Here is a 9,435-nt window from a genome sequence, read left to right as displayed (position 1 = left end):
AACCAATCGCAAGTAATACTTTACACAGTCGCACGCACATACAGACACACATAATACATACATATATATGATATATATATATATATATATATATATATATATATATATATATATATAATATATATGTTTATACATGTTATTGTATTTGGGATTGCTCTATTAACGAAGTATGAAATTTACCAACACTTAACATCATTCAGTACATTGTTTAATATATTGTGATACGCTTTTTCTCGAAATTTTCTTTTCTACTCTAGACTCAGACCCCGAGGTTTTAGGTGGGGTGGGCTAGTCGATTAGATCGACCACAGCACGCAAGTGGTACTTAATTTATCAACATCAAACGGATGAAAGGCAATGTCAAAGTTGGCGGTATGTGAACTCAGAAAGTAAAGACAGACCTGTTTATTTATTACCAATTACCAGCTGTTTTATTAATTACCAATTACCAGCTGATCGCCTGAAAATTTATTCTAAGCTGTGGAATAAGCATAAACGAAAGCGTCTGGTTCTTCTCATGGTAAATTGCATTTCAAAATTTATCTATTACATCATTTTACCGTTTTATATTACATATACGGATTTTCTACAGATCTTTCCTTTCCCAGCGAAAAGCTCTGACTACCTTTTCCTACCAATTCTAGTAACAACTTATATGCTGACTTTATCACTTGTTTTAATGCGTTATAACGAGTATATAGTCCCTGTTTTTTTTATGGAGATCGTGAAACAGGAGTTCGATAAACTTAATGAAGGCTTTCCGAAACGTATGCATGATATAAAACAGGGAAATTCTATAAATAAATGCAAAGCTAAAAGTCATTTGATAGCCGAGATATCACAAAAACATCGAATACTTTGTAAACTACTCGAACTGGTCAGTGAAAAATTTCAGCTCCAGTTATCAACAGTCATATTCTATGTCCCATGCGCTATTTTTTGTACGATATATGGAACACTAAATGATCTACTGGAGATAGAGGAGATAGCTTTTATGGTATGCTTCTTGCTTGGCAGCACATTTGCAATGCTCAAGTATTTCCATGAAGGCATAATACTGTATAACAAGGTAAGTAAACTCTTGCATATTTAGCATTGTCAGCAATATTCAACTCAAACCAAGATGGAGAAACGCATTCATTTCTTCGTTATTGGTCCTATTAAATTCTTTCGAAGTGGGCGACGATGGGGCGTCGTACAAATTAGTTGTATTCGTTCGTCCTTTGTACATTCTAATTTGAAATCACAATCACGCCCACTTTACTTTGCTCCCTTCGTGGTTGATACAATAAAATCTCAATCAGGTACTATTGTGAAGTGAAGTATTCGACTCATGCTCTCCATCAAAATTGTAAGAAGGGGACTCAGCAACCGACAACTATCCCCTTAACTCAAATGCCGTCATCCCAGTTACTTATAGACCATGGAAATCGAAAACTATAGACAAGAGACTCTACCAGATGAAATGTTTATTTCAGGCAACCCATCGGCAATATTCGGACACTATATCATGCATACATACACTCATGCATATCTGTATGTCAGCTTTTGTGTGTCTATATATCTATCTATCTCTTTCTCTCTCCACTATCTCTCTCTCTCCTCTCTCTCTCTCTGTATATATGTTTATATATATGTTTGTGTATGTGTGTGTGTGTGTGTGTATGTGAGTGTGCGTAGGCGCAATAGCCCAATGGTTAAGTCAGCGGACTCGCGGTTGTAGGATCGCAGTTTCGATTCCCAGCCCGGATGTTGTGAGTGTTTATGGAGCGAAAACACCAAAAGTTCCACGAGGCTCCGGCAGGGGATGGTGGCGATCCCTGCTGAACTCTTTCACCAAAACTTTCTCTCACTCTCTCTTCTGTTTGCCTGCTTGCTTAGCCAGCGTGGTGGCGTCATTTGAAGGCTAAAACAATGCGAAGCGCATTGTGACCAGCGATATGTAGCAACATCTGATAGCCTGGTCGGTCACGGTCACGGTGATACATATATATGGGACGTCCTCGTGTATATATATATATATCATGGGACTCTTAGTTTATTACTTTTCTTCTTTCTACAGACTGTCGCAGTTGCCCATTATGAATAGTGGTCTTTTTCAGTTATAGCTAGACTTTCTAGTCCATCGCCGCAAATGGCACATTCCGTCTGAGCCTAAAAACAGGTGTTGGCTTTTCTTTTACCACAATCCACGCTTTCGTTTTAGCGCAATAGCCTGATCCTTCCAAAAATACATTTGGAAACAATTTTTAATTTCTTGTCTCAGTTGTTCGACTTCATCCGAAATTTTAACTGTACCAACTATATTTTCACAGGGAACACTGATGGCGATATCCCATATCTTAAATAGATTTAATGATCTTTTTTCAGCTCATAAAGGCTTGTCCTTTTCGTTTCACCTCCAAACATTACGTTGAAAATACATTTGCCGATGAAATATAAGTTATTTTCTCTAACACTATATGCTATTTTATTTGATTTAAATGATTTCGTCTTACCAAAGTGTCGCCTTGCTTCTACATTTATGATAGTGATATTACTGCACGTGTCGAATCGCAATTTGACTCTAATGATTTCGATACTCACCTTGATGAATTTACTGTTCGTTCTAAACAAATTTTCTCAGATGGGAAACTATTTATTTTTTCTCGTTGGGTCCATTTTTTGTCAACGTAGTTCTTCTTTGCGATTTAATGTCTCCTGTGTTCCTGCAATGAAAGCATTTCGCTTTTTCTGTTCTTTTCTCAGGTGCCTACTACTACATGCCATACATGGTTTTATCTCCTGATATATATCTTGTTTTCTGTGAAACACTTTATCCGTCATCCGACTTTTCGAACTGATTTTATCTGTAAACAGCCTCTACGTTGAGTTTCTTATATGTCATGCCTTAATTCTAATATCATATCGTACTCTTCTGACAGTTTCTGAAGAGTTATATTCTGGTTTATCTCCAGTTTTTCCGAGAATTTTCACTCTGACTTCTGCGTCCTTTCTAGCAGTAAGTCCCTCAGTGAGAACCAGACATTTAAACGAGTCTGGAGTTAGTTTATCCAGTTTAAATCTCTCACACTCTCTATTCATTCTTCCTGCGTGTGCGGTAAACTCCTCATTATCGCTTTTCTCAATGTTCAAACACTTCCAACGTGTGTTAAATAACGGTGTATTTTCACTAAACATCCTACATAAAATGTCTATAGTGTCCGTGAAATTTATGTCAGAAACAGTTTACGCAATATAAGGTTACAGTATTTCTCATGCTCTGTCGTCACCAGTTTCCTCAGAATTAGACGCGTTTTCATTTCGTCGCACAGTCTAAGCATTTTTTCCGAAAATTTGTTCATATCTTCTGTAATATGCCTTAAATGTGATTCTTTCTTGCGGGTCATATTTAACTTTATTTATTGAATTTGATACGTAGTCTAGCGAAAATGTGTTTTCCAGTTTTGTTATTAGGTTCATTAGCTAGTATTTGTTGCTGTAACATTTGTTGTTGTTGCTGCTTTTCTAACTCAACTAAACCCTTTATCAGGTTTTCCATAATTTTACAGATTTTTCTTGAAATATACACAGAAAAATGTTTGTTGCTCCTCTGTCGAGTTTTTAATTTCTCCGCGTGAAAATTCTTCAACGCTCTCCGCGTTAATTATTCATTTTCTCGTGACGGAAAAAAACAAAATAATAATAATAATAATAATAATAATAATAATAATAATAATAATAATAATAATAATAAAATATTCAGACAAATACATAACAAAAACACCAGGACTTACAAACACATATAACATACAGAAGAGTGCACTACTAGGCACTGCACACATCCTACGCAGAACACTTTCCATACAATAACCATCAGAGCATCACAACAAATCACAGCACATACCCAAGGCACACAGAGCTGTGCTCGGTAGTGAAGTGAAAGCACGCTATAAAAATAAAACTACTGAATAATAATAATAATAATAATAATAATAATAATAATAATAATAATAATAATAATAATAATAATAATAATATTAGTAATGATGATGATGATGATATTTTAAAAGGATTGACGAAACTACTCACAAAGTTAACTAGACAACATGAAGAACGTGATATGATTGCAATAGATATTTTATTGGTTTGAACAATATTTCGACAGCTTACCCGTCACTGTCATGGTCAAAATGAAAAGTGATACATAGAAATTGAAAGTTATAGAAATTCAAATCCAAAAGTTTGAACTAGAGCAAACTGCGTTCCCACTTTGACAGAATAACAACATCAGTCTTCAACTTTCAATTTTACAACTAGCAAAATGAAAAAGAAAGAAAAAAGAAAAGGAAAAGTAAGATATTTAATCAAGCAGTTTTGTGTAAATATGATGAATTTCCCCTGTCATTTTGTGCATTCCCTCAAGGCATGATGTTGATAACTCACAACCATATTTTTCCTCGTGCATTTTGAGAACTGAAAGTGTAACAGATTCAGAATATTTTTTTGAGAATATACACTATCAAGTCTTTTTCAACAGCCGTTTGATGTAAAGTGTTCGTCAAGTTCGCTCCAAGTACTCTTATTGTCCCTGACCTCATACCTGTACCCATTACATTATTTTGTTTGTTCTTTTTGTTCAACCAATATCAATCAAGCTGTGTTTGGTGCATTCTGCTGCTTACACCAAATGGGAATCTCAGCACGTCCCACCTTCGAAAAAGAATAGTTTCCGACGTTCCTTCGGTGCTTAAAAAAGTTGTTGATATTCGACACAAATGGAGTCTATGATGAAATAGCTGGTACGTTTCAGTCTTTGACTAGCTCATTACAATTGGAAAAATAATTCCGTTAAATTCATGATGGCAAATCTGTACCGTGTATCAGCACGGTTGATGAATAATAAACGGGAATTGAGTCGTTACAGTAACTGCCTAAATATTCTGAAGTTACCGCCAAAAATCCAACTTTGTTATGTGGCACGTTAAAAGGTTTTAGAAAACCGAATCTCGTGATGGCTTGACGTTGATTCTTTAGTAAATCGGCCGTTCACGTGAAACAACAACTATCTCACCTTAGTATCTGCACAGCCATCCAGCGATTTAATTTCGAATTTCCTACAGCTTTGTAACAAGTTAACCTCACCTCGTTACATTCAATGCAGCTTTTCTTTTAATGCTTCTGAAGCAATCTTTATCACTTTCAGGTTAGTTCTGAGCTCATACTTGTAACGAAGCCATGGTCTTCCTATGCTTATCCTTTCATCATAGAACTAGCTATGCATACGAACTTTTGCAATCCTTGTTGTCCATCATTCACTGCCAAGACTTATTAAACTAAATATTAAAAAATAGCATTATCTTATTTGTGATTTTAGAGCCATGGTATTCTACAGGAAATTTACAAATCAAACATTGGTGATATTACCCCAGAGGCTAAAATGGAGGTAAGTAACTACTACGGTATTAGCATGAAGGAAAAGCAATGAGCTGGTAGAAACGTTAGCACGCCACACGCAAATGGTTGTAGGCAGTTTTCTGGTTAACTTGAAGTTCTTTTACCAATTCTTAAGTTGTTGTACGTGGATCTTTCTCAATGACGGTCATTAATTGACCGTCATCGATGACAGATGGGTATCCACTACACCCACGAACTTCAAGGCTCAGGTCTCCACAAAATCGTTTAAACCATTTTCGAGCTGACCACTCATTCATCATTTTCTCACCAAACGTTTCGTTGATATCACGAGCAGCTTCAGCCGCTTGGGCTGAGAGTTCTATTTCAGATTATTGTAACAACAGTGAAAAAAATATCAATGTTAATTTATTGATACATTTGGAGAAGTCTATGTCTGTGCTATCAGACAACTGCAAAAAAATGTTTTAAAAGAGTTCAAAAGTCTGCCCAAACCCGGTGCGGATTCTTCATAGTTCAAAACGTTGCTTACTTTTTACTCAGTCTGATACAATACTTGATGAAGCAAGCTAGGAAAAACATGTCGATCCAAATTGTAGTATTGTTGATGGCAAAAACAATTATCGCAATGATATGGCAGAAGACTATGGAATAAGTTTCCCCTTTTCACAAAGTTCAGAAGGATATCGATATGCTTGACGGTGAGGAGAAACAAAAGCTGAAGGTGTCCCTAGGTTATGTGAAGGAATACTACGAAAATGTTCCACGAATTGAGTATGATATAAATACATTTTCATTGTAAAGAAACGGCTCTTTTGTTACGAAGCACATCAGCAATTATTATATTCCCATCTAAGTCTGCGAGAAGGTATTAAGTATCAGTATGCAAATCATTGCCTTGGTCTTTGATGGTGACTGTGCATATCTCGGTTTATTATTGAGAGGTAGATATATGCAAGGATCAGCGAACTGCAATGTTCATACATTTCTTTGATATTATTTCCGATAACAGAAGGGCGGCGAGCTGGCACAAACGTTAGTACGCCGGACGAAATGCTTAGCGGTATTTCGTCTGTCGTTACGTTCTGGGGTCGATGTAATCGACTTAATCCGTTTGTCTGTCCTCGTTTGTCCCCTCTGTGTTTAGCCCCTTGTGGGTAGTAAAGAAATAGGCATTTCGTCTGTCGTTACGTTCTAAGTTCAAATTCCGCCGAGGTCGATTTTGCCTTTCATCCTTTCGGGGTCGATTATATAAGTACCAGTTGCGTACTGAATTTGATCTAATCGACTGGCTCCACTCCCCAAAACTTTTGGGCCTTATGCCTAGAGTAGAAAAGATTGTTTCCGATAACAGGTATTCTAATGATTATCTTCTTTAATGTCATATAGACGCAAGATATCACACAGGGGTCCTAGAAACGACATCAAGCCAATATCATAACGTCTTATGCACTAAAAACGTTTTACCCCTATATATGCGCTACAAAGATTGGGTTGCTTTCTGATTTGGGCGGGTGTGTGCCATCAAACACGGTAATCTTATATTCTCTATGGACTTAATTTTTATTTATCGTTTTCTTCCAGTTGACATTTTTCATTAATCGCCTTTCTAATGCTCGAATCGGATTATGTATTGGAAGATTCTTCCTCGTAAACCATTCATCTGTTCTCGGCGTATGTATACTAGTTATTTCTGATTTTCTCAAATTTGAACGCTATATATTGATTGATAATTTTTGTGGTATTTATCCCTTTGCAACTCAGAAATTCTACAGATTACAAGTTTTTTTTTTTTTTAATATGGATCAGGAGTTTATTTCTTAATCCATTTGATACTGTTGCCGAAACGCTGAGTTATGCGGACCTAAACAAAGCAACATCGGTTATCAAGCAGTGGGCTGGTGCAAAAAAAAACAAAGATACGCGCGCGCGCGCATACACACACATTTATTTCAATTATTTATATTTATATATATGGCGTATCGTATATAAATATATACGCATGCGTTCACGTGTGCATACATACAATCATACATACATATATACACACACGCACCCACGCACGCACGCACACACACACTCACACACACACAAACACACATAGATACATATACATATATATATATAGCGCTTCGTATGCAAACATACATGCATGCTTGCATGCGTGCATACATGTACATACACGTATACAGGCGTAGGAGTGGCTGTGTGGTAAGTAGCTTGCTTACCAACCACATGATTCCGGGTTGTCTCACTGCGTGGCACCTTGGGAAAGTGTCTTCTACTTTAGCCTCTGGCCAACCAAAGCCTTGTGAGTGGATTTGGTAGACGGAAACTGAAAGAAGCTCGTCGTATATATGCATATATATGTATGTATTTGTATATGTTTGTGTGTCTGTGTTAGTCCCCCCAACATCGCTTGACAACCGATGCTGGTGTGTTTACGTCCCCGTAACTTAGCGGTTCGGCAAAAGAGACCGATAGTATAAGTACTCGGCTTACACAGAATAAGTCCTGGGGTCGATTTGCTCGACTGAAGGCGGTGCTCCAGCATGGCCACAGTCACATGACTGAAACAAGTAAAAGAGTAAAAAAGTAAAAGCGTATACACACACACACACACAAGAATGCATTCATGCATGCAAACTAGTGTCGATGCAGTTGACTGATTCCCTCTCTTAAAACTTCAAGCTTTGACCCTAATATTCCGCCCCGCAGGCAAAATGCTTTGCACCATTTCACACGTCCCCATGTTCTGAGTACAAATTTCGCCGAGATCGACTTTGTCATACATCCTTATGGGATCGATAAATTAAATACCAGACATGTACTGCGGTCGAGGTAATCAATATCCCCAGTCCAACCCCCACCGAAATTGCTGGCCTTGTGACAAGATTAGAAGCCGTTATTATATCTTTTTTATCACAATTTAACGTTTTTGTATTTCTTGCGCTATCTTCATTCATCAGCTGAATATATTTTCTTAAAATTTATTTCAGATCTTTGGAACTGTGGTGTCATATGCGATTTTGGCCTACCAAACGTCGAGTACCTATTCTTCTAATGTTCAGCGTCACCACGAAATCCTGCCACAAAATTCCACAATGGGGCATCTAAATAGAACACTTCACAAACCAATCATCTAAATACCTTACTGAATCTTGACAGACAATGGAGTCGTATTTGACTTTTAGAATACGTTTTCTTTTAATCTTTCTTTGAATTGGGTTTGTAATTTCGTCAGTCAATAAATTTATGTTGTATCCTATATAAACAAGGGTAACTCGTAAATTGACAAAACGATGAATAACCTTAATCGATTTTTGCTTAAATTCTTATCAAAGGTTTCTACATCAATCTCACCAATTCCAATGAAACAGACAACCAATTTATTTAGAGTGTTGAACATTTACAGTAGCTACAGTAAACGGGAATTGCTAATTTGCATACCGAACGCGATAACATTTTATTTCATAAATTCCAGGGGTCCTTCAACGGAGATCTCAGCACGCACAATATCAAGTTATGGTATGCCGTGAGCATCATCTATATGGTGTGGAAAATATTCTATCAACATTGTTCAAATGGTATAGGTATCATCTTTAAAATTCATCTGGGGCTTGGCCCTCGTGCCATCCGTCTACTACAGAAATCACGTTCGTGTTGTATCCCAACACTACGACAGAACTATTTCACCTCAACTGGTCCTGCTCCCTTCAATATTGTGCCAGCCCATATAATACTAGACAAACCAACCACCTCCGGATATGTCTCTGAAAACAATAACTCTCAGCTCGAATAGGCTATGGTTCCCAAGAGCTGACTGTTTATCTCTTCCAGTGGGTGCTATTAAATTATACATGACGAGGGCCAACATCAGCCGAAACTTATCTAAGTAATCTAACTAACCTATAGTCTATTTAATGTCCATATAAACAGGGTTGTTTCTCCGTAGAATGAAAAAGCAAGGTACATTTTTAATCGATTTCCGAATCTTATTGGATGATCATCCGATGCATCTTCATCAATTTGACCAATTCA

At 37.0% G+C, this 9,435-nt stretch overlaps 1 protein-coding gene across 1 annotated transcript; it reads left to right on the top strand.

Moving 5' to 3' along the window:
* The first annotated feature begins 845 nt into the window (after positions 1-845).
* Positions 846-9,162, top strand: LOC118764609. Its single transcript, XM_036505531.1, has 4 exons — positions 846-1,069; positions 5,357-5,425; positions 6,979-7,068; positions 8,394-9,162. The coding sequence occupies exons 1-4, from the start codon at positions 995-997 to the stop codon at positions 8,538-8,540; spliced, it is 381 nt and encodes a 126-aa protein (XP_036361424.1). The 5' UTR covers positions 846-994; the 3' UTR covers positions 8,541-9,162.
* Positions 9,163-9,435: the final 273 nt, after the last annotated feature.

Source organism: Octopus sinensis, linkage group LG8, assembly GCF_006345805.1.
Source record: "Octopus sinensis linkage group LG8, ASM634580v1, whole genome shotgun sequence".
NCBI lineage: Eukaryota > Metazoa > Mollusca > Cephalopoda > Octopoda > Octopodidae > Octopus > Octopus sinensis.
The sequence above is the reverse complement of the archived record's forward strand: the minus strand, read 5'-3'. Positions and strand labels throughout refer to the sequence as shown.